This window comes from Amblyomma mixtum, chromosome 1 (assembly GCF_055824585.1).
Source record: "Amblyomma mixtum isolate Tamu chromosome 1, ASM5582458v1, whole genome shotgun sequence".
NCBI classification, from domain to species: domain Eukaryota; kingdom Metazoa; phylum Arthropoda; class Arachnida; order Ixodida; family Ixodidae; genus Amblyomma; species Amblyomma mixtum.
Genome location: NC_143012.1, coordinates 313,285,278 through 313,310,961, shown reverse-complemented (window position 1 = coordinate 313,310,961; position 25,684 = coordinate 313,285,278). Strand labels below are relative to the sequence as shown.

General features: G+C 47.3%; 1 protein-coding gene across 1 annotated transcript; it reads left to right on the top strand.

Moving 5' to 3' along the window:
• The first annotated feature begins 7,864 nt into the window (after window positions 1–7,864).
• On the top strand, window positions 7,865–13,773 carry LOC149372484 (iripin-1-like). The gene is made up of 3 exons (XM_089586458.1): window positions 7,865–7,990; window positions 9,628–10,493; window positions 13,428–13,773. Exons 2-3 carry the CDS (start codon window positions 9,637–9,639, stop codon window positions 13,747–13,749), a joined length of 1,179 nt encoding a protein of 392 aa, XP_089442584.1. The 5' UTR covers window positions 7,865–7,990; window positions 9,628–9,636; the 3' UTR covers window positions 13,750–13,773.
• Window positions 13,774–25,684: the final 11,911 nt, after the last annotated feature.

Sequence of the window (25,684 nt, the reverse complement as noted above, 5' to 3'; positions counted from 1 at the left end):
GCCGGCCTTCGGGATGAAGGTCACGAGAGCCGATTTTCAATCGAGAGAGAGAGAGGAGTCTCTCCGTCCCAAATGCTACTGGTGTGTTTGAGGAGCGCGGCGTAGGCTCCGTCGGGAAGGTTGGCCAAGAGCTTGACCGTAACCTTGTCGCGCCCGGGTGCAGTGCCCCGCTTCATCTTCCTTAAGGCCACCCGGAGGTCGTGGAGCTGGAACGGGATGTCCAACTCCGTGTTCTCCTCACCTGCGTACGAGTACGCCGTCGGCCGGGATACTTAGTGGCGCACAGGTATCGATGCCTGAACGTGTGCGCTAGCTGTGTTGTCATCCTTGTAAAGTTGTGCAAAGCCCTATGTAAGTGGCGTTGGGTTTCCGTGCGTGTTTGTATTGGGACGATGAGAGCGCGGAACCGGCGCCACGTGTTGCGGCCAGACCACTGATCTCCACTACGTGGCTGGATGCCGCATTCCCGCTTTCCGAGACGAGCGCGAGTGAAGCCACCGGAAGTTGGACGGCTTGTCCCGGAAGTCGAATGTCTGCTGTGTATTTCAATTAAAAAAGTCGCGTCTTTCGCCCTTTTCTTCTCAGTTTTTTGCGTTGTTCTCGTGTAACGTCGGCTGTTACATGAAAGGAACAAGCAAATTGAATGCGAGAAATGTGAGCATTGTGTGCAGAACCGTGTAATTTCAGAGTAACCGAAGAAAACAGGCATGCAGATCTCACCCTGCCGCGGCAAAGGAGTACGCGCATTAAACACCATGTTTTTGCCTGGTTCTTGTCTTCCGAGCGTAAAGGAGAAGTAGTGGAATGACAATGAGGCTAGGTCATCTTAAAACCAAATTTTCATGTAGCAAAGAAAAGGCGAACGACGGCGCGGAAATCCTTACACTCGAAGAGCCACTCGTTCTGCAGCTGCCGCAGTTTCAGTTTCGAATTGGTGGCGGAAAATGAGTCTTCTCATAGATGACAGCTGATATTTATAGCTTTAGGGTGTCGTTTACCTTCCTGACATGATTCTAACCTAACTCAAAAGCACAGTCAAGTTTCAGCTGCACAGCGCGAGAGAAACGGCTGACGAGAAAGACGAACGCTGCAGCGCGCGTGGGAAATGCTGTTAGAAATTAACTGCACCAAGCATCACGAATAAAAGCCATTCAGGCTTACCTTGCTACAGTACGAAAAGGTATACATGACACGCTCCGTCAAAAAAGCAGTACCATACCTTTTGGAGGCGCTAATGTGAATCAACCGAACACCGTCGACACCTCACTAGATAGTAGCCTAGCCTTCGCTCCAGTTCGGTCTAAAAATAATTCGATAAAATGGTCACTGCAAAGTCGGCTGCCTGGTGAAGGTTTCCACCTATTCTCTCTAAAATTTATCCCCACTGATAGCATAATTTGGGCTTGAGCGCGGGAACGTGCAGCACAGTAAAGAGCAGAGTTGGCACGGGACGACACAGAGTTGAGCAGACGAGGCTTCATTCTTGCTGTGTGTAGCGACGCCCTGTCGTCTGCTAGTGTCGTCCCATTGAGATGCAATGGGCCCTTATTTTGAAACGTCTTTCCCGAAGACTTTGCTGGTCTCCTCACTCAGTTGACGGCGCAATAGGTAGGCACTGTCGTGGAAAAAGACGAGAACGGCGAAAAGACGACATGCTAAGTGGAAAAACAAAACTGTCGAGGTCAGATTTCGTGCACTGCCAAGGGCTGACTTCCGGTGGCTTCACTTTCGGGCGCTCGATGCGCCGTCCAGCCCCGTAGTGGAGATCAGTGGGCCAGACATCTGGCGCGCAGCCGCGTTCCACCTGTCCAACCAGTTAGTGTCGGCTAGCTGAGTAGCATATTCCACTGCCTGTTGTGTGAGTTCTAGAATGCGTTTCTTTAGGCGTCTGTTGTGTTTCTGTTTCTTCCATCGTTTGGTAAGGCTGCAGCGGGCCTCCCAAAGGTGGAGCAAGTGGTTGTCCACGTCCTTTTGTGCTTCTGTGAGCTGTATTTGCTTTTCGTATTGTGTGAGTGTAGACGTGAGAGATTTGGACCAGGCGTCGTATCCCGACTGGAGGGGGTCTACGATAGGAAGAGAGGTGCGGAACGTCGTCCAATCCGGGACACGAGCTTGTGTTTGTAGGCGTTTCAAGGGACGCATATAAAAGGTTGTGTTTATTATACAGTAATCACTACCCAGAGTGTCCTCTATATTCAGCTGGTCGGCATGGCGTATGTTGCGTGTAAATGTGAGGTCCGGGCAAATATCTCGTGGAATCGAATTGCCGGCACGTGTTGGGTTGGCGGGGTCAGTGTGTAGGGTGAGTCCAAGTGTGGAAAGAACTTCCGCAAGCTTCCTCCCACGCCTGTCCTCCCGGGGTACCCCCATAGCCTGCTCGGGGCGTTGAAGTCGCCGGCGATCAGGAGGGGTTCCCTTCCCGCCACCTGCATAGCTTGGGTGAAAATTTCATTGAACGTGACGTTCTTAAGTTTCGGTGGGCAGTAAATGTTGAGAATGTGTACAGGGGGGTCAGGCCGCTTTAGGGGTAGCAGTAACACCATCGTGTATGGGAAAGAATGTGCTGTGGGGAGCGTGACCACCTGCGCAGTATACTGCTTGTGAACAAGTATACATGTCTGCGGGTTGTGTTGAAACGTAGTGTAGTTTATGAGTTTGGCACCGGCGCCGGGTTCCTAAAGGGCAACCATAGCGACGAGGAACTCAAAGGTCTCAAGATAGAGGCGGAGATGAGTCCGCTTCTTGCGGTTCTTGAGACCTCGCCAGTTCCACTGCGTTAGTGTAAGCGGCTCAGTTGTTCTTGCTCACGACTTAGGGTTTGGGGCCATGGTCGGAGGCGGAGGGTGGGGTTACGTTGTTAATCCTCTAGTGCCCGACGCAGACGTGCAGGAGTCTTGCGAGAAATCAAACTCATCGGGAATAACTCTGGTGAATTTTGAGGAGCGGTTAGCGTTCCTAATTGGCCCTAAGCATTTAAGGACGCGCGGATTGTCTTTTATCCATTTTTCGATATTGTGGGTTACGGCTTGTGTCATCTGTGCGATGACACTGTCCATCTGACGCGCGATGGCATCGTGGATAATTTTGGGGAGGTCAGCCAATTGTGTTTCAATCGCGGTCACACGGGTCTCCAGGGCCGCGGCGCGAATCTCCACAGGAGTAGGAATCTCCCTGTCTTATGTTTCCTTCCTCGTCGCTCGACTCGGGCGGAGTAGGGAATTAGGCTTTGAGCGAGTTAAGCTCGCTGGCTAGTTTGTCGTTTTGAGCTCCCAAGAGGGCGAGTTCGCACTTTCTCGACGGTGCTGGTGGGGTAGGAGAGGAGGCGACCCTCGCCCAGCTGCATACAGGCGGCGCCACCAGATGGATCGCTGAGAGCTGGGAACTCTTCTTCTCCAGGAGGTGGCGTTACTGCTGCTGTCTTCCCAGGGGGAGGCGTCACGCCACGGCGTGGCGTCTTGCTGATTTGCTGCCGCCCGGTGGTGTGATTTCCCCGTGTCGCGCCGGATTTGGCTCCCTTGGCAGGCTTGATTGGCGTCCTGGGCGCTGGCTGCGGAAGCCGGATGAATTTGCCGGTGCATTCACGGGAGCTGATGAGGTGCGGGCCCCCGCACATTTTGCACATGGGACTGCAATCGCGGGGGGCCATCCCCTCAGTACCAACCCCCACGTTTTGGCCACAAAGGCCGCATCTTTCTTTGACCGGGGTGGGACAGTTGTCCACCCGGTGCCCCAGTGTGCCGCAACGGTAGCACGCTGGCACTGTTTTTTTTTTTTTTTTATTCCTTCATGGCAGTCAGTTTTGCGTTATAGTGCACGTAACGCAGAACTTTGCGTCCCTCGAAAGTCAGCACAGCTACGTTCGATTGTCCCAGCTTGCGCACATGTACTAGTTCACCACCGCGCCACTGCGCATTAAGTTTCAGGGACTCACTGGTTTCTCGGTTGTGAACAGAAATCACACCGCGACACACATCACCGGTGATCTTGAGGTGTCCGTAAAGCGCGAGCGATCCTCTGCTGGTGGCGAGTTGAGTGTCTGTGAGCAGCTTTTTTACTACCTCGGGGTTCTGCGTGCCACAGATGATTATGTTTTGTTCCCAATTTGGAGAAATAGGAATGGTGTTGTGCTGCCTACCGATGAGTTGCGAAATGGCAGCGCCGAGCTCACCTTGCTGAAAGGCTGTCTTTAGGGCGACCGTACTACGGGGCCTCAGCACGATTACGTAATAGTCAGGGTTCATCCTGACCGTTGGCTTGGGCGTTCACTGGTGAAGTCTTTTGTGGAGATTTAGAAGACGGAGCGCGAGCGTCCCCCGTTGCTGAGTTGTTAAGAGGAGTCTTGGGAATTGCAGCGCCTCGTGCGTTCTGCCGGCGGCGGCGCCGGCTTTCAGCGACTTGAAAAGGGGCACCTTGCTGCGCCGAAATGGTGGATGGGCCGTCCTCTGGCTGGCTTACAGGGACAGATGTTGTTCAGGCAGAGCCATGTTGAGAGGTTGGCTGGCGGGCGACTCCGTAGCCAGCGGCGGGGGAGCCGGAGCCGTTAGGCTCAGCTCGCCCGCTACGTGGTGATGCGGAGGGTTGCTTGAAATGGCCGAAAATTGGGCGTACCTGGGCCAGATTGGTGTCTCAAGAACCCTGCTGACTTCACGGATGCAGTCGCACAGGTTTGATAGGCGTTACATGAGATTGCCGCGGTTCCAGCCGAAAATCGACGGAGCCGATGAGCCACGCGTCCAATCGCTCCGCGCTCAAAAGCCAGGTCTGTGCAAGCATTTCGCGAGGCTGCCACAGCCGTGGGTGGCGTTACGAGCGAGAGGAACGGGATGTTCTCCTGCATAAGTGGAAAGAAATTCCTGCTTGTCTTTACATGTACACCCCCCGTCAAAAGTATACAGCCCAAGGGGGTTGCTTGTGAAGCCTACCTCCTTATGCATCCTCGGCGACCGTAATCTTTTGAAGGAGGAATGGCTTCACGTCCTCTGTCCTCCCATGGTTTGGACTGCTTGATGTTCTAGGGAGCCACGCTAAAGAGCTCAGAAGCAAACCCCTTGGGCTGTAAACTTTTGATGGGGACTGTACATTAAAGTCGCCACCCACCCTGCCAACCTGGCAAGGAGAGACGCGGTGGTCGGCGGCGGGAACGGTCGCACGCCACGTCGGCACTGCAATGATCGCTGTTATTTGCGGTCCTCGGCTCTTTCCCCAAGCAAGCTTGGCACCATCATCTCCGGCAACCTAAGCGGCATCCGTGGACACCACAAATGCGCGACACAAAAGCCTACTTGGATCAAATTTTATGGGTCTGCTTGTTTAAATTTTTGCGGGTCTATGAATCTTGCTCCTGTCCATGAATGTGGTTGTCTAGCTACTCGGCGCTCACCGTTCGGTTTAGGCTGCTTCGCTAGTAAAGAAGTGTAAAAAATAAACCTTCTTTGTCTCTTCATTAGCTATTCCCGCCGACAACTCAATTTCTTTTCTTGATCAGCGTCTTCGAACCTGTTTAGAAAAATGACTGGAGACGGAAACTGCAGCGGTGTAAAGGATCGACCGTGCAAAACAGGTCGGTGTATGTGGGAGCAATACTGAAGGCCAGAGGCACCCAACGCTTAAGAACAGTTTCTCTAGAATATGATGATGATGATGATGATGATGATGATGATGATGATGATGATGTCCTCGGGCTGAATGGCACATACCCACGGCGGGGGATTGGCCAGGGTGCATATATTGTTACGACGCAGTGGAAGTGGAAGACGAAGTGGACTCCCGCGTGAAAGGGACGAACGAAGAAGAAGAGGTTGATGGTGCTTCCTGTTCGCGTTGGTGCTCCCGGCTCGGAACTATTCACCTACGGCTTGTAAATAAATGTAAATAGTATTTCCCCGTAACAATATTGTCACCGACAAACGGTTGAAGAACACAGCACAGGTTTAATAAGACGAGATGGGCGTTCCAGACAGCAGCAAGCTCGAGCGAGGAAGAAGACAATCTTCGAGCACCTCCAATGCCCAAGGCATGGCAAGTTCTAGCTAAAACAGTTCGGCCGCGGTGCGGCGCCACTGATTGGTTCGTACGGTGGCAATATTGCCACGCGCCTAAAGCGCCGCGCGGCCTCCGCGCTGAGTCGAAAACGACGACGAAGCGGGGGTGAGCACTCGAGGCGCGCTGGCTTTGTTCTGTGTCCTGGCACCTGGCTCTCTATAAAACATAGAGCTTCTTACTATTACCTACAGGGAAAGCTGGCGGCGCTGCACTTCAGCCACCATGTACGCTCAAAGCATCATGGGGCGGTGAGCTACTTGTTGCGGAACAGTCGTAGTTTTTCAGGAACACGGAGTGTCATTGCTAAGATGTTTCATTCCAAAAACGTTGTCCGTGTGTGCGCAGACGACTTTCGCGCGAGCGCAGTGTGGAAAAGCCATAGTAGTGAAAACGCGACGACACACGACGCCAATAAAAGGTTTTACTCTTCCGAAATGCCATTAAAAAATCTCTTAAAGTATCTAAGCAATAACATTTTTTTAAAACATATTTACTTTTAAAAGTGCGCCTGTTAATTACGCAGTATTAGTTTTTTTAGTGTTTATCACTTGGCCAATAGGAAAGCTAGTCATCTCTTATGTTGGGCAAACTTTGCACTTAAATGCTTTTCTGCTCGTTTGTTGCAATCATTAGACAAGATATTGAATGTTAGGACATTCGTAGTTATCTAACAGCTTTATTTTTCTATTATTTTTTGGCCAAAAGTTGTAGTCCTGCAGTCGGTAGCTCACCGCCCCATGATGCTTTGAGCGCCCATGGTGGCTGAAGTGGCCTCGAGGGGTCTCTATGCAAACTCCCATAGAGGGGTCGGCAGCTTTCCCTCTAGGTAACAGTAAGAAACTCTATGCTATAAAATAAGGTTCCCAGTCTTCTTCATGTAGACCCTGGAAAAGTTCCGCTTACAGTAGACCTGCAAAATGGCCCTGGCATAATGCGTTCGACGCGAAGCCTAATAAGAACTGTCGTTGGATTTTATGGATGCCCATATAAGAAGTGGGATGCTAAGAAGTGCGAACCACTAAATTTCAGAGTCACGCAGCATACACACGGCAAAATGGGCAAATCACGTGACACCCTTATTGTGCCGGTTATGGAAAACTCCACTAGAAATCTTTCTGAAGTGTTCTATCGCATACGCGCAACTATAGTGGCGAGTTCTTCATACAATAATGTGACAATATCCTCTAGAAAAGCTCAGTATCATCCAAAATACAAGTGGGGCATAATCATCCTCACCCGCTCAAGACCGTGTGTGCTATGTCTATCAGCGGCGAATGTAAGGAAAGAGGAAAAGTTGAACCTTCCTCTTCTTTTCATTTAAATTTTTAAAGAGCACATGAGCTCAGCACAGCAGGCAGAAAGAATTACCTAAGGTAGGCATGGTCTGTAATGGTTGTCGGCGTTATTTCTCAAGCAATAAGCAAGACCTCAAAGCTTATTTCGTGTGCCGGTTCTTTCGGCAGTCGCTTTGGCCGCACACCTCTCTTTATCCCCCTTTTAAGAAATGTCATCCCACCATTCGATATCACCGCGCATTTAGCCTAACCTAACCTAAGCTTGAGCGCGATTCAAGCAAATACTGTGTGGCTGCTGACGTCGTTTCTCAGCGCTTAAGATGAACAAACAAGAGTATGCTGGTCAGCAAGGACGACTTAAAAACGGCCGCATAGATAATGAGGGCCCTGCCTCCCAGCCGGCTTCTTCGGTTACTCTTGGCGCGAAGAGATAGAACGGGTCGAAGGCCGCCATATCATTTCTTCACATGCCTCCATGTGTGACCTATTACTAGCGTCTGACAGGGACTATAAAGCTCGTCTAGTTCGCTCTTTGCAAGCACTACTCGGTTGGCTCTGCAAGGCGCGCTGCACTCAACGCGGCTGTCAGTTTGCAGGATCGTTGCGCGCACTGCGATCTCCTTCTGATACTCCGGAGAGCTGGACGTCTTCAGGTGCGTACTCTCTAAATTACCGCCTTTTACGTTAAATTCGCTATAGGAAAAAACACTAGGATTCCTCCCTCTACTTGCAAATGAACATATAGGCGAAAACCGGAATAACGCGCTTTGACGCTTCACTTAGCCACGCTCATATACGGCATGTGTACGTGTCACCTTAGCATTCACTCAAAACGTATCATGCTACACACTATGCAGTCGAACTCGGCTATATCTAACTCGAATGTAATTGCAAAATAGTTCGATATATCCTTAATTCGATATATAAAAGGTGGCTATCGATAAACTTATCTGCAACCCAGCAGGAAGAGTACAGTGCAACGCACCTCTCGCTGGTCGCCGCTAGGCCTAGACGGCTTCCCATCGAGGCAGCAGCGCCTTTAGAATTAAGCGCTGACTATCTAAAGACGGCTGATCCTGCTACAAGTGCACTATAAACCGATCAGTCTGATTAAAATTTCGGTACAAATGGCTTCCGTAAGGCCGTCACTGGAGAAGCGAAGCCCGCCGCTATGGTTTACTTCGGTTGGCTTCATCGCATGATAGTAATGTAGCGTAGAAAATCAATACAAGAAACCGGGGGCCACGCCTAAACACATCCCATGTCATGTGGGATCGTCATGTGGTTTCTCAGTGCTATCGCTGCCAGCAGGTTCCCGAGGCAGCGCTGCCGACCTGTCTTCGCGCGCGAAAAGGGATCGATGAGGAGAAGCGCCACTCGTGTTTTGTATATCGAACATTCGGCTAAATTCGAGTTCCACACGCAATTTTTGAGAGGATAATCTGTGTGCTCGACATTGCAAAAAATTGTAACTATCTAGGTTATACATATCCTGACTAAACTGTAATGTGACTTAACGTATGCGGCGATGGGCTGCGGATTACGTTGTACGCCCTGTAGTCGATCGTTTTCTGTATGCCTCACCCGGCGCTACCACTGGTCCTCGGAACCTTCGCCTTAAATTCCAAGTTCCTCTTCTAAGGAAAAAAGTAGCTGCCGGCTTCGGACGAAGGCAAACGAGTTGCCACGCTTTAACAGCGGTTCATATAATTCGCTACCACTGGTAAAAATAATAATGGAGAGGTACTGTTTGTGGAGTTCTCCTTCTGGAGAGCTCTATATGTGCTATAAAAGACGCCGATCGACTAAGCCACAGTGATGGGTTACTAAGAAAAAGTATTTGCAGAGATGTTCTAGTACGAATATTTAATACCACTTTATCGGCGCTAAAATGGGAGTTGCAGTTCGCACCAGTAAATAACGGGCCGAAGTATCAAAGCTGCTCTAACGCAAAAAATGTTCGTGGCTGCCTTGCACATTGACTGGCTTACCACATAGCAGGCAAAAAATTCCGCCGATTAGAACATGTCGAACCGGCTGTTACTAACGAAGAGCCTCGTTCTTTCTGGGAAGTGACAAATTCAACAGAATTGTCAGTTGGGGAAATGGCTAAATATTTATTATTAACCTCTGCTCAGCCATAGTCAAAAATGGCGAACGGAAAATGAAGCTTCTGTACAGTGTGCCGCCGCTCTTTCCGCGCCGTAAGATTACAATCGATGGCCACGCTAGAGCATAAAACGTTACCGCTCATCCTGTGTGCACACGATGACTTCCATTTTCCCTGCAGGAAACAACCATGAAGTCCGCCATCTGCCTCGCATGGCTCTTGGTCTTCTGCGCCGCCCAAGAGGAGCACAAGGTGACCGACGCCAACAACCAGCTGGGCTTTCGGCTCCTTCACAAGATACCGGTCTCCTCCAATGAGAATCTCTTCTTCTCGCCGTATAGTGTGTCGACTGCAATGGCTATGGCATATGTTGGCGCCAGAGGCGAGACGCAGCAGGATCTGCATGAGACTCTGGGTTACACGTCTGCAGGCCTGACGTCCGACCACGTACCCAGCGCCCATACACAGCACACACATCTTCTGCGGTCACCTTCGAACTCCACCATCCGGGTCGCCAACGCAGCGATCGTTAAAAATGGATACCCCGTGCTGAGAGAGTATCTAGACTTGCTGACGGAGTCATTTGAGGCCGAAATCAACTCTGCTGCTTTAAGTGATCAACAGTCCTTGAATACGATAAACGACTGGGTAAAGAACAAGACGGCGGGAAAAATTGAGAAATTGCTCAACGCACCTCTCTCGCCAGACGCGAGGATGGTCCTCCTCAACGCTATCTACTTTAAAGGATTCTGGAACGCGCCTTTCCAGGTGTCAGAAACGTCGAAGGCACCGTTCTTCAATGCAGGAGCAAACCAGGTAGAGGTGGACATGATGAGTGCAAGCCTCCGCGCGGAATACTATCACGACAACGAGACGAACACGGATGTCCTTGATCTTCCCTATGCCGGGCTCGATTACAGCATGACCATTTTGCTACCCCACGAAAGAACAGGCGCAGACGCTCTCAGGCAGAGCCTTACGTGGCCAGTCTTCCAGCGCATCGTGTCCAAGCTGACTTACAGGAACGTTGAGGTTAAGCTGCCCAAGTAAGTAGTATTTCTGTTCCGGCACGAAGGGCTGAGTATTTTCTTCTCAGTGCCGGAATTTTAATAGCGAACGATTTGTGAAACGTAAAGCTAAATGAAGGTTTATTGTTCCACGTAATGAAGATATCTACATTACGCTTGTAGCGATTGCCTCATGGCTAGTATTCGATTTAAAACACACAAGGTGCTAGTGCAGCCGCTCAATGAAATATTCAAGCCTGCGTTTGAACCACTACCTGATTTATGAAGAGTAACCTGCTCATTCCATCGTTATCCTACGGCAGCGCGCGACCCTAGAAATATGGCTTGACTGTCCTGCAGGGACCGTCCATCCTGGTATATACTACTGCAGTTACCCACAAGTCAGCATCTTCCACACTCCGGAAAACCACAAAAAAAAGATCAGAAGGCGCGTAAAAACATTAGGAGTCTATCCCACCGTCGAGAGAGTAAGTTTAAGCATGACATTAACCGCAGGAAAGGTGCATTGCATTCTACAACGGCTCGTGGAAGTTAGAAGCTACACGGATATTGTCCAAGTCTTTCGGCTGCTCGACGTGCTTTCTCTCTCGCCCACTTGTATTCTTCCACACTGCGCAAAGCGCGTAGTCTCTCTGGCTGCTCTCGTGGCTTGATGAGCCGCCGCCATCAGCCGCTTCTCTTCCAGCTGAGCAGCGGACTAGGTGTCTCTGGCCGCTTTTCGTATGTCACGTGCCGCCGCATTCAGCCACTAGCAATCTTTCACACGACAGCGCGCTCAGCGTCCCACGCTGCTCTCCCTGCTTAATGCGCGATAGTACTCGTCCGTTCTTCTCGAACTTTAGCGACGCGTTAGGCAGCCCGGACCGTTTTCTCACCTCCGTATGCGGCTAACAAAGCTCAGCGGTACTGCCGCTGAGTTTGTGGAAGCGCACAATTAAAGGATAAAGAAGTCGAAGACGACAAAAACACGTAACGCGAGCTTCTACGGACCCTATTACTACTCCTTTTCTTCCTTAAATACTAGTGAAGGTCACCTGCGACTTCGCTACCATTAAACTCGATTTGTCAGCTCAGAAATGCTTACAGTATTCTAGTAGAACGTCACGTATGTGGGAGAAAACTATGTTGCTGGCGATAGGTTATATATTTTATTAAGAAATGCCCTTAGTTGGATTGCGATTAGTCCCTCAAAAAGAATACTAATGATGCTCCCTACAAATACTGGTCGATAACTCCTTGGGCCGTTTGTACCGAACAATCAGGAGGGACAACGTGTCCGTTCAGACCAAGCTCTGTAACGTCCCTATTAATTTCGGACGCTTGTTTTCTAACAATCCTGAGTTTCGTCACTACGTTGTTTAATACGTTTTCTTAGGTTTCGTCAAGATCGCAGTGAATTCATTCTTATTGTACTTAAACTGTCTCTGACAATAAGAGCGTTTTAATTTGCTTTCATTTGTGGTATCACTGTTTTTCTTTAATAGAGTCAAGCACAGTTACAACGCCCGCAGTTATAACGAACGCTCGTTTATTACATATGGCGCCAGTGGTAAGGTCAAAACATGTAATAGAACAATGACACTGCGTGTCAGATAAGACGAAACCACAGTGGCTGCATAACTCAGGCGAACGCGGACGCGACAAGTACTTGCCCGAAATGTCTAAAACTACGCGCTTCCTGCCAGCGCCCAGAGCAGAAAGCGTCTCCTAGCTGCGCCATAACACCACTTCCTCCTATTTCGAAACAACAAGCCGACCCTGATAAAGAGCGTTAAATAAAGCGGGATTCAATCCGCAGTTAACCGCCGGCTCTCGCTTGGCCGGCGGGCTACAAAGTCAATCGATGCAGGAATTTGTGCCGGCTCGGCAAAGGGTCTGAAGCGAGAGCAGAAGCGTAGTCGGCGCGAGGCAGGGGCAGCGTTGAAACTGCTGTACGGTCGGTAGTCGGTCAATGGCAGTGAAGTGAGAAGTTTGAATACCAGACACATGGGATGACTTACTGGGCGAGCCTGTCATATAACATGCGTCGGCTTTCCACCCTCTATGCTTCAGGCATTGAGCAGGTAGCAGACACTACGTTCTGCAACCACTTGTCCATGATTGGAGACGAGGATACAAAGCTACCAACAGTTTTGTGAAATGCTTCAATTGCAATCAGGAGTACCGCGTCCCAAAAGTTTTTTCAGAAGCAATGGTATCGGTAAGGGGTACATGACCCCGCTGGACAGCTTGGAAAGCGCCGTGACAAGGTCTTATTACACATAAAACGAACTTTTTGTACAATGGATGGACGAAAAAATAAACGACACTTTTGCTTTACTTTCTACATTTCGCTGGTATACGCGAAGTCCACCTACTAGGAGCTTCAAAGCGACGACCGCAATTCACGTGCCCATCGGGTTCGTTATCACTGGGCTTAATCAATACCAAGCATACAGTAAGTAATCGAGAGTCATGCAGCTTCTTCTTAACTGCAGCGTGAGCGTTCGCGTATTGATTTCATTTAAGTGTTTGATATTCAACGCACGAATTTCTCATATAGAATGTTCGTATGATTGTAATATAGTTTCATTTTTTCAAGAGCAATATCTTTACACAATAACGTAGTTTGCACGATTTCTGACATTTCCAGAATACTCTTTGCAGCGCAGAATGCATAACTGCATGATGAAAACTTGAAAGTAGGACAGTATTCTAGAGTAGTTATATCGCAGACGCATGGTCTAATTTGCGTGCCCGTGCAAACGCACACTGCGTCCTTAAAAAAAACTTTTATTTCTGCAATGAGCATAAACTCTGCAAGCCTGGCCATGAGGCCAAGTTTCGGCGAATTAATCGCGCGTGCCATGAGCAACTCAGTACGGGCGCTTTTCAGTAAGTACAGAGGAAAGGTATCATTGCAAATCTCAACATGAGCATTCTGGTACTAATCTACCATTTTTCTCCACCCAGGTTCCAGTTGGAAGGAACATACCATCTGAAACAACCACTGTCAGAGCTCGGAGCCTCGAAGGCTTTTGGAGAGAGTCAGGCCGACTTTTCGGGAATCACCGGTACCCCCGACCTGTTCATCGCCGACGTCGTGCACAAGGCCGTGGTCGAGGTGAACGAAGAAGGCAGCGAAGCAGCTGGCGCCACGGCTGTCATCTTCTACACAAGAGGCAGTTTGCCGGACACACTTTTGCCGTTTGTGGTGGACCACCCGTTCCTGTTCTTCATCCGCAACCGCCACACGGGAGACGTGCTCTTCGCGGGTCAAGTGAACCATCTTTAGATCGGCGGGAAACAGAAACCTTGTTCTTCTGCCCTGGTATGAAATGGACCTACAAGAGGGCCGGAAGCCGAGGCTGAAACGTGCTTGCACCTGACCATTATCATCAGGACAACTACGAAGACGTTTAGCAGCACCTCCACTAAATAATGCTTTTTGGGAATCACACCACCTAAATAAATTAATAAGTACTTTAATGACTTAAAGTTTACCAACCAATACAGCCGCGTATTTATCAAAAAAAAACCTTCAATATGCCGCGTGAGTCTGTTACCCAGCAAAGAAACGCTCTCTTGCTCTTTCTTGAATTATACCAGACACAACATGCCGATGGAAGACTCAATAAAAACTCGGTTCGTACTTCTGTTTTTCTAGTGCATTCTGCTATTCCCAAGCTGTCTACGACCTCGCTTTAACCCTTCGAAGCGCACTAGCTTTTGTTACGAACTACAGAGAAATTATTTCCGTCATACCTGTCCCACCTCTCGGGTTGAAAGTATTAAACATTTAATTCTACCTTTTGCTGTTAGAAGTATCAGGGAAAAGAGTGAGCACTAGAAAGTGAAAGCTGCATAACACAGTTTATTTGGACACAAAGGCCGACTGGATCTATAGAACTTTTGCCGTTAGCGAATATCGAATTTTTGTTTTTGTAGCTTTGTTGATCTACATCAACATAGCTATGTAGCTGTAGCCGAACACTCCGAGGACTCAGACCATAGAATCAACTTCGTCGAAACCTGCCTCCTCGGAACCGAAGCAAATTACCAAAAAGGGCTCTTATTCGAATCCTGACACATTCAAACGACCCCGAACGATATCAACCGCACAAAGGGAAACATGCCCGCAGTATATGAACATGAACTTCGCTCTGCAGCTCAAAGAAGAAAAGTCGCCATCCACCGCCTCCGCACAGTCCGACAACCAAAGACGACAGCTACTGCCCCCCGTCACCCCCTAAAGAAGGAGCCGAACGGGCTTCAAAACATTACATTTTGAACTAAAAACGTGTTTGGTTAGAGACGTGTCAAAGTTTATTATACATGTTGATGTTTGTTCGACATCAGATGACGTATTTATTTGTGAGTAAATTGGACTCAGAAAAAGATCATTGTTTTTCCAGCCAATCTCCGTGACCATCAGCTCGAAGTAAATTGTGGTGTGCCCTAGCCTCAGTTATCAAGAGCATAAAATTCTATATTTAAGACATCGCAGCTTGCTCGCGGACACGAGTGGCGATGGCGACATCTGCGTTTAATGTGCTTTTTTTTGCCTTGAATTGCCTATAAAAGCTCCATTTTCAGTGAAAATAAAATACCTGCTTTTTCATATGAACGCGATAATCTATCAATGCAGGCCGACTTTAGTTTTTCCTTACAGTCCCTTTAAAAGCCACTATGCGCATACTCTTAGCGCAGTCACTCACGGCGGTCACCCACAGGGACAACATAAATGTGAGCGCTGCGCTAACATGGGAATATAGTTTCACGCAGAAACAAGTACAGTTCTAATCTGAATGCTCGAGAGCGTAACGAAGTATTGCCTAACAGGTGCTCTTCAAGCTTCCAAAATAATATTCCCAGCGTTGTCGCAGTGTGACTGCGTTGACGCAGTTAAATTCCATGTCCCGAGTCTCTCTCTAAGCCAATGGTGGGCCTGCTACGACGGCGGTTTGCTGGCAAGATATTCTTGTAGACCTCTTCCTACATGATCACAATAGCAAAGGCAAAATTTCAGGTTTTGCAAGGACTTTATACTATAAATTGGAAAAGAACGTCAGGCAGCGCCGGTGGCTGCCCCATACTGTGTTAAAACTTCGCAGTGCCCCAAGTAATCCAGCTACGTCGCCGGGAGTTTGTATACTGCACACTACGAATAGGACTATGAGCGCATACAGAGCGGCACTTTTGGGTCTTGTCTAGAAGAAACTTCAGACGACTTTATTGTTTCTCTTGCAGTTTGTCATCATCGCCTTGCGCTGTTCAACCGCACATTTATCATATTTTATTCTTAGGTTTTCAGAAAGGCAGGTTGTCACTATGCTGCCAGTGATGCTACTATCGGAAGCGCTGCTGCCGAGAAAAGCGGTTGCTGGTATTTGCGATAGATGTCACCAGTTTTATTTTATTCATAGTACATTAAAACCAGCTTAGTATTGTGAACTGTATTTCTAACGAAATATATACCTCCTGGCTAATGTTATGCTCATTATCTTTACTGAACTGCCTAGGTGGCGCAGCAGTCGTCCTGACCGTAGAGTTTCATAGTATTATACTAACAGCGTATAATATCCGCGACGTTGGAGTTGGCAGACATCCTCTAGCGCGACAAAGCAAGGCAACGAAGCGGATAAGTTATGCTCTAAATTTTTCGACTGTTTCACTGCACCCCAGCCAGGTATTATTGCGGCAAGGAGCTCTCAATTTACGCAAAACAAATGTAGCCAAAAAGTCAGTAGTCTGCCCCTTTAGATAAGAATTTTGTCCATAAAAAGCGCACGCCTTTTGAGAATGAAAGCCTGAAGATAAATATAACCTTTTTTTTTTAACGAATGTAACAAGCGGATGCAAATTCGATTGCAGAAGAAACCGACGACCTGTAGCCCTATGCGTAGCAAGGCAGGAAGTCTAGAGAAGTGGACGTTTTATAACGTAACGCAACAAATGGGCTATAATCAACCTATGAATTCTCACTGGCTAGTTCTACATCTATATCTGAGCTCTTTGACCGTGTCGCGATGTGTGTAAAGATTGATGCACGCCGACAAAAGCTACCCGACAAATACGCGACTGCAAAACTTAAGTGTAAATCATCGCACATTGCTAAGTAATTGACTTAAAACGAACCAGTTTGGTCGTGCAGGAAGCAATTTTTAATTATAATATTTAGTCAGATACTCAAGAAAGCTGGGTGTTGTCCTAGTGAGATTAAACCACGATCGGGGCTTCATACTGTTAGATGACGATCGCAGATGTAAAGATGAAAGAACGTACCGCTCCTTCAAGCAGGAATTTATACAGGTTTACGGCCCACTGTGACGACAGCTGTTTGTTTGTCCCGCATAGTTCTACTAGCCCTACAGTAGCAGTAGTTGGCCTTCTTTTGCGTTCATTTTAGCCGTGCCAATTTCGGGAGCATGGCACAAAAGCATGGTTGGATAAAATTTGAGGAGTCTGCATGTTGAAATTTCTGCTGGTCTATGAATCTTGCTCCTGTACCTAAATGTAGATCTCTAGCTACTCGGCGCTCACCGTTCGGCTTGGGTTGTGTCGCTAGTAAAGAAGTGTAAAAAATAAACCTTCTTTGTCTCTTCATTAACCATTCCCGCCGACAACTCAATTCTTTAATTTCTTGATCAGCGTGTTCGCTCCTGTTTAGAAAAATGACTGGAGGCGGAAACTGCAGCGGTGTAAAGGATCGAACTTGCAAAACGGGTTTGTGCGAGTAATATTGAAGGCCGGATGCACGGAACGTTTCTGAAGAGTTTCTCTAGAATATGATTGCATATTTCAGTCGTACGCAAGTGACTTTCGCCGGTTACAAAGTGCAGTTGACCCGGGCACCGCGAGGTCACAAGCCACCTTGGAGGCTTTAGGAGTGCAGTCTTGCAGAAACAGTACTGGCACGAGTGGCAGAAAACGAAGATAGATTTGGCTATAGAGCTGACCACCACAAATCGACGTCGGCGTTACAGCAGAGCACAGGTCCAGCTGGTAGCATTAGTTTGAGTTCAAGTCCATTGCAGTTTCTGACAATACAATGCAGCATTGTCAAGGTGTTGAGGCCAAAGAGAAGTAACTCCTCTGACTTGGCTCCTGGCACTCTACAGTTGTCGCAGCACAAGCAACAGTACAGAGTTCTTGTTCATTTCAAGAAATTCCATTATAACAACACTTGTATTTTTAGTGAAAAAAAAAGTTATACATTCATCACAAATAAAAACGCATTCAAACAATTTTTACTGCAGTATTAAAACAAAAGATTTTATGCATGAGAAGAAAGTAAATCGCTTTCAATGCTCATGAAAGAAAGGAAATACACTCACTGTCTAGACAAAAAATATAACTGATTATTTTCGAAAAACAGGCAAGCAAGCAAACCGTTCCATTATTTCAAGTAATGAATTATGGCGATTTGAAGCTCAAAGACTTTCCATGATTGCAATCGTGTGCTATATTTTGTGTCAATGTTTTTTTTCCTTTAAATGAACGTTCCTTAATCTGCTAACTTTCAATGTCCTGACGTTCTCGTTCACGGGACGTGTGTGCCCTTCAGCCTTCTGCCAACCGTGGGTTTAGCGTCTGTGTATGCATCGATGAAGAGTTTAGGGTCGGCTCGAAATTCAGAGAAGATGAAACCTGACTGCTGTTGATCGTAGAGCTTCCATATAGTCATTATTGCACGCTCTTTAAAGTAGACTCAAGTAAAATAACACTTTGATATGTTTTCGATAAATCTCACACCCCTTTTCTGCATCAGGAGAAGGCTTTCAATATTAGTTTCGGTTGTGAAACTCCAAACGAGTAAGCAATATCGCGGTCTGGTGCGAAGAAAGTTAAAATAAGTAGCCGCTAGAGGTTTACAGGAATTAATGAACAAAATCTATTTAGCGTGTATATATCTCGCGCTGAGTTGTTTCTCGTGTAGTTTACATGGAATGTCCACAGTGTATATTCCTGAACCGCTACACCAAGAAACTTATGTTCAGCATCCCTATCCAAGGAATAAGATTTGACAGGCCGATTTATTGTGAAAAAGCTGTATATTTTGTTTCATTAAAATTTAATGTCAGTCGATTTTTTTTTTTTTTTGCTTAAAACCTGCAACAATTGCTCATAAAAAGCAAAGAAGCTTTGTTGTACTTGCGAAGCAATGTGACTCACCGAAAGGAGTGCTCCTTGTCCGCATACCTGAATGAAAAAGAAAAGTTCCAAGAAGTTATTGCTTCAGAAAACGAAACAGCGGGCGTAATAATTTAGACTGCCTTCCGCCCATAACACCACTGTCTCGGCAATCCAACACAAGGCTTTGAGCCCTCGCTTCTGCTGTGGTTTGCGAGGCAATAAATATAGTAAAGGCACCCAAACCAGATAACTTGCGCGAAATTCTCTGGGCTCCTAGTTCAACATGAAGGCGATAACATATGCCAAAACAATCATCCGTGTAGAAACTTGAAGAAGCACGAATATTGACCACATGTGCAGACTTTACATGGGTCAGGCGATACTACTGCTGCGTCGTTGCGTCTGCAGTTCGCGACGAAAAAAAAAACGCGTTTTCTCAGCTAGTATTACAAATAACATAAGCAGCGCGTGGAGATAAATGGCGAGGCCGTGCTCCGACGTCCTTCTTTGGTTTCTTCGGGGGACAGAGAGATCGTGTGGGAGGTTTTTTATTTATTTTTATTTTTCACATACTGCGGACCAAATATGGTCCAAGCAGGAGAGGCACAGTACAAAACACAAAAGTGCAAAACTTCAACCTTAAAAAATAAAAATAAAAACATTTATAACGACGAAACAAGTACTAAAAAAGACGACGGTTGCCAGCAGATACCCGCTTATTTTCGCCACTGAACTCCCTGGTCTGTTCCAGAAGTTTAAGAACACGTTTTTCAAGCCCACAACGCAAAACAAATCTTCATTTCCATTCGGAAACGAAGTTTGCGAAGAAAAGTTCGCGGTCTTAGGCTGTTCAAATTTAAGCAACGCTAACTTTTAGGACGGATACACAGAGCAAATGACAGGACGGGCGCTGAAAATGCATCACCAACTGCATAACCAAGAAAATGCATAGTCAACTAGCGCCGCAACGTGTTTTTCTAAGTCTTAGGCTGATTCCTGGTTCCTCTTTATTTGACTGCAAGGGAAGAGGGGGACCGGGCGTATTCAAGTACGAATGAGTGCCCTCCTCTAAACGCTGTTCTTTGAATTTGTAATTCCTTCCGCCTTGCACGACGCTTTTAGCTCTCGGTTCCTGTCAGTGGTCTGTCGTGTTGTAATTCGCGCACCTGAAAAGGAACGCGTTTTGTCACAACGCAGAGGCAGCGATTGACACCATGGAAAACTATACTCACCATCGATTCTGCATCTTGCGAGAGCAGCAGTGAAGATATAATCTAAGTGTAATAAAAAACACGGCTGTGCCTTCTACCACTGAACTAAATATGTTATTTTATATTTCCTTGTATTAGAACAATTCACAGATGTCATAGGTTTCCCGAAAGAATCTGAAGGATTTCTATCCTTTAATGTGGCGCATATATGCTTCTTCACTGTGTTTTTCCTCGCAGTTAACACACGCATATCAATATCAATGCAGCATTTTCCAGCTAGCAAGCCTGTACGAAAGACATCACCGAAACTTAAGACCCTTGAACACCTGCAGCCTATTCTATTTCGTCTGGATAGTATAGGTTCAGCGACAGACCCCCGTTCTGTGTTACATATTGGAAAGAAAAGAAATACGGCGGCTAATAATGCATGCAGTCATTCTGGAAAGCCTGTCCCACAAATATCTGAGCTCGGCGCTTGATGACCTTAGCTGCCTATGTGCCATAAAACCCAAAACAACACAACAAAACACAATTGCCAATTATCAGCACTCAAGTGTAAAATATTCACCAAGATGACAGCAATTTCCATTTGGTGCGCACTGCTTTTGAAGTGAAATACCCCTTCCAATTCTTCATCCGTAACAGTCTTCCAGACGGTTATGAATGTTTTTGTCCGTGATGCTACCCGTCGTCACTGCCGATACAAGGTTCTCGCAATGTTGCTCTTAGTTACTGCGCTTTGTATATATTACAACGTTTTTTTCTGGTGAGCGCAATCCGATTACTGCTGGCTTAAGCGCACGACTCACTGGTGGCTTTCTCGGCCTGCCGCCTTTGCGGCACTTCTCCCATCAGCAGCTGCCGTTATTTGCGCTCGATAAATTGGTACTGTTGATGGATGCCATCTCCATGGTGACATGATATCAGTATACCAAACGATTCGTCCCCATCATTGGAGTTCAAACTAGCCCCAGTTATTTGCACTGAACTGCAGCGCTCCACAGACTATATATGGCAACTCTTCGCGAATACCCTCACTACGCTGGTGAGAGGGGGGTCAATTGAAGCTGTTGTCAGATGTTTTTACGGGCAGTTTTAATTCTGCTCGACAGACGTGTTCAAGCCAGTGTTTGCGCGCACATGTGCATCATCCGGGACACTTCATGCAGCTCATTGTTTTATGATGATGATGATGATGATGATGATGTCCTCAGGCTTAATGGAACATACAAACGGCGGGTGATTGGCTAGGGTGCATAGCAAATACAAACACACTCATGTACAAGGAGTGGAGTATTTCGATAATTTTGTGTCTTACACTAGAATTTGTACAAAAACTAAAAAACAAAAAGAACAGAAAAGAAAAATCAATGAATTCTCATTCTAGCAGAGGAAATTTCCGGAGCCCTTCACTACGGCGTCTCTCATAGCCTCAGTCGCTTTGGGACGTTAAACCGCAATAAACAAACAAACAAACAGAGGATACTACCTGATGTAATTATATAGTCGTGAATATAACCGCACACTGGTTTCAGGGCATATCCCTTGGCGCTAGCCCCGACGGAGAGGAGAATCAGAATAGATGCAGGAAACCCTTGTCGAGCGAGGGTGACCGCCAAGTAAATTCTATTATGAAAAAAACATCATCTCATCTACACTCTTCACCTTTCTTCCCTTCCCATCCCCTTTACGCTAGTGTGAAGTAGCTGGCCGGAGTGATGCTTCCGCCGGCTGCCTCACTGCACTCCTACGGAAAGACTTCTAAAACTGGGGGTCTACGACACCACCACGGAACTATGCAATAAGGGAGTGATTACTGATTGACATCCACCTGAGCGCAGCCATACGGCTACAAAGGAAAGCTGGCTTTCCTTTGTAGCCGTATGGCTGCGCTCGTTTGGATGTCAATGAGTAATTACTCCCTTATTACAAATCTACTCCACCTTGGGGGATTCCCCTAAATATTTGACAAACACAGTTCCCACTTCGAGTTATTGATCAATTCGCTCTCGCCCTACCATAAGCTGGCCGTCCCGGTTAGCCCAATTGGTAGAGCGACTGCTCCGGTGAAGCGGTGGCCCCGGTTCGAACCCCGGACCAGGACGAATTTTTCTTTAACTACGAAGTTTCTGAGAAAGCTGTTTAGCTTTTCTTTGTAGCCGTATGGCTGCGCTCGGGTGGATGTCAATGAGTAATCACTCCCTTATTACAAATCTACCCCACCTTGGGGGATTCCCGTAAATATTTGACCAACACGGAACTATGCGAGGCACATATATTTGCGCAATTAAGGAGGCTTGCAACCTCACCCCCGGGGAGGAAGATCCTGAGCAACCTAGGACTGCATTATAGAATCCCAGAAAGAAACGCGCAGGCAAAATTACTGACCGAAGTGTCAAAATTACTCACTATTAAACCAATTCCAAAAAACATGCACCCTGTTTTTCCCGAAGGCGGGAGGTGAGAAAGAGCAAAGGCCCTTGAAGCCAAGCTAGATGGTTCGGAATATACAGCCTATGCAGACGCGGCGGAATACGAAGCAGGCGTCTCCTTTGTGGTCGTGGGTGTGAACGACTCGGGTGAAACGTTAACGGCCGGTTCGGTCAAAACAAAGAACTCAGGGACAGCGGAGGAGGCGGCTAACGCCATGGCAATGGCCAGCACTAAAACAGTCGCCATAATTAGCGACTCCAAGGTGGCTATAAACAATTTCGCGCGGGGTATGATCTCCCAAGAGGCATAACGCATCCTAAGAGATCAAGATTGGGACCAAGGACAGGTGGAACTAATATGGGTGCCGGTACACTCGGGGAACAGGGGAAACGAGTTGGCTCACAGTATAGCTCTAGCAAACAAGGGAAGGGGAATGAGGGGCTCGTTATAAATATGAGAGAAGCCAACAGCCACAGAAACCAAGGGACAAAGGGGATTTTTTAATTAATTTATTTATTTTGTGCTGTTGTTCGATTTAGAATATTACTGAATATGTTATCGCTTAAAGCTAATTGATTAGAAAAGCAGAAGAAAAAACAACCACATGCCGCCGGTGGAATCCGAACCCACGACCTCCGAATTACGCGTCCGGTGCTCTACCGCTGAGCTACGGCGACGGCTGTCAAATCTTCTGCTTTCGGTGGTATTTATGTTTATAAATAACCTAACCTTGAGAGTGTTCATCAGCGCCACCCACGTTCTTAAGCGGCGGACGTAGCACGTCCTGAGTTACCGCTGATGTGACGTAGAACGTCATTGAACGGCGAGGGTGGAAGCTGTGTGAGAACCCTCTTAATTCCTATGGCGTCAAGGCTGCCAGAACCGAGGCCCTCGTTAAAAAATTAAGCAAACAAGGGAAGGGGAATGAGGGGCTCGTTATAAATATGAGAGAAGCCAACAGCCACAGAAACCAAGGGACAAAGGGGATTTTTTAATTTATTTATTTATTTTGTGCTGTTGTTCGATTTAGAATATTACTGAATATGTTATCGCTTAAAGCTAATTGATTAGAAAAGCAGAAAAAAAAACAACCACATGCGGCCGGTGGATCCGAACCCAGGTTATGTCAGTGGAGCAGTGAGCCGGGTTGAGTCCCCAAATTCACGAGATGCATTCATATCTTTTGACGACTATACCAATCAGTTTAAACTGGAAAGGAGGATCTGTCCGCCACCAGGCAGAAAGCTCTACAAAAGCCAGGAGGTAACGTGGCCTCGGTTCCAGACGCGGGCCTTCTTTAGCCCGTCGAGACTAGCACACATGAATCCAAAGCAATGCAATCCGGCTTGCAAACAATGCGGCGAGATAGCCGAATATGACCAGATTCTATAGAGCTGCAAAAAGGCGCCGCCACCGGCGGACCTACTACCAGTCCCTTCTCCAGAGCAGTGGGAGGCTATACTGGCCAGATCAGACCTGCTGACGCAAGTCCGGTCCACTGAGTGGGCTCACACGGTTGCCGAGAGCCATGGGCTCGAAGACACAAAGTATAATGCCCACTAGGGCTCAGTGCTGACAATAAACGTTTTCCAATCCAAATCCGCCGGCTGGCCTCTCCACCTTCCCTGTGGTTAAAGATCTCTCTTTCTCTACATGATATTAACGGAAACTACATCACAGTAGGCGGGAAAAAATAGTGGGGATTTGGAAGCGGCGAGGACATATAAGGTGACCACAAAAAGGAAACGAATAAAGGTTCGCTGATCTAATAGGCATCCTCATTTATCATTACATACCGTTTTATGCCCTGAGGCAATCAACATCGCATTAAAAAAAAAAAGGAAACGAATTGTTCTTTCGTCCTCCTGACATTCACAGAGGAAGAAGAAGAAGTGTAGCTACAGTTGCTGGTGAGTTCTATTTCAAGTCTTGTAGCAGCTCCTGGGCCTGTTTATGCCTGCTCTGCCCGCGAAATGAGGTGCGCAGCGCTTGAGCCGTGCTGCCACGCGCTGTGTGCTGATGTGGCCTTGGTGGCGTGCCCAGCCGGGATGCGGCTGTCGCGTTGACACGCGCCGAATGGTGTCGAGACCTTGAGCGATGTGCGGCAGCGGTGAAGCCATGGAAAAGTTAGCCGACTGTTTTGTGCATGTTATGGAGAAGTCGTAAGGCCCGTGTCCAATCTATCTCTTGGGTCAAATAACAGACGCGGCTGTTAGCATTTCGTCTCCGTCTACATGGGGCCAGGCTAAAGAACCCCAGGTGGTCGAAATTTTCGGAGCCCTTCACTACGGCGTCCCTCATACCCTGAGCCGCCTTGGGAGATTAACTCCATAAACCATAAACCAAACCACTTTTGTCAACTGGGCCTGTGATATCTCTCGTTCGTTCCTCGTCCGGGAACACCATCTTCAACAGCAAGCCAAGTTCTTTGTCTACAGAAGGTCTAAGTCTGTTGAGGTAAAAATCTGTAGCAGCATTTAAATCATTTGGTCCAATTATTTCTCTGGATTGATATGCTTCTACTGCTCCCCTTGATTACGCCTTACTTTATTCATTTTCTATATTAGTTCTGCTTGTGTCTGTCGTACAGACCAGCTGTCTGGTATCACATTGTTCCGAAACACGCATCTCTAGTGAAACGTTGGTGAAAAGCACAGAGTCTGCACTTATATTTTCTGTAATTTTCCTCAAAATTGTGGTCGAAAACGGATTAAAACTGGAGGCCCCCTTCTCTCACATTGTGATAGATGCAGACTAACTCTTAATAATGGTCCCTGGGAGTTGTAGAATGCGTAATCTGGTGACTATTATTCGCACTCTGAACCCATGTCAGCAGGTGTTGAAGTTAACTTGTGATTCAAAAGCGTCCAGTTCGTAAGACTTGGTCGTGACTTTTTTTTTTAATTTGAGAACAAATGTGCTTATGATTCGCGGTTAAATATCCCTCACAACCTGACTAAAACTGCATGAGGACAGTCTGATTACAGAGTTAGTGCAATTGATTGAACGAACGCTGAGTTTAAATGCTGATAAATCGAATTCATAAGCTACAAATGTCGCGAAAAGCATTGCAAGTCGCATTCATTTTAAAGGCGTGACTAGTGGAATATATTTTAAGGAAAACAACCGCAGTTGATGATTTGGAAACCTTGCATACGATCTGAACTGTATGTGGAAGACGGCTGTGTGGGTATACTGACTTGTTAGCTATTACTTAAACGTGTAACAAAGGAAAACCCCAGTCGTGCAACGCAGAATGCACGTGCGCATTGACCGTCATTTTAATTTTACATCTGCAAACAAGCTTAGCCTTGCGGTAATATTCCAGCGCAAAAATTTTATGCGCTGAAATGCAGGAAAGAAAAATCTACAGTGTCCACTGTGCTTTAGCAGAGCGCAGTACTGCGTGCAATGCGAAGATCATGCGATGCGGAGGTCTGAGTCTGCTGT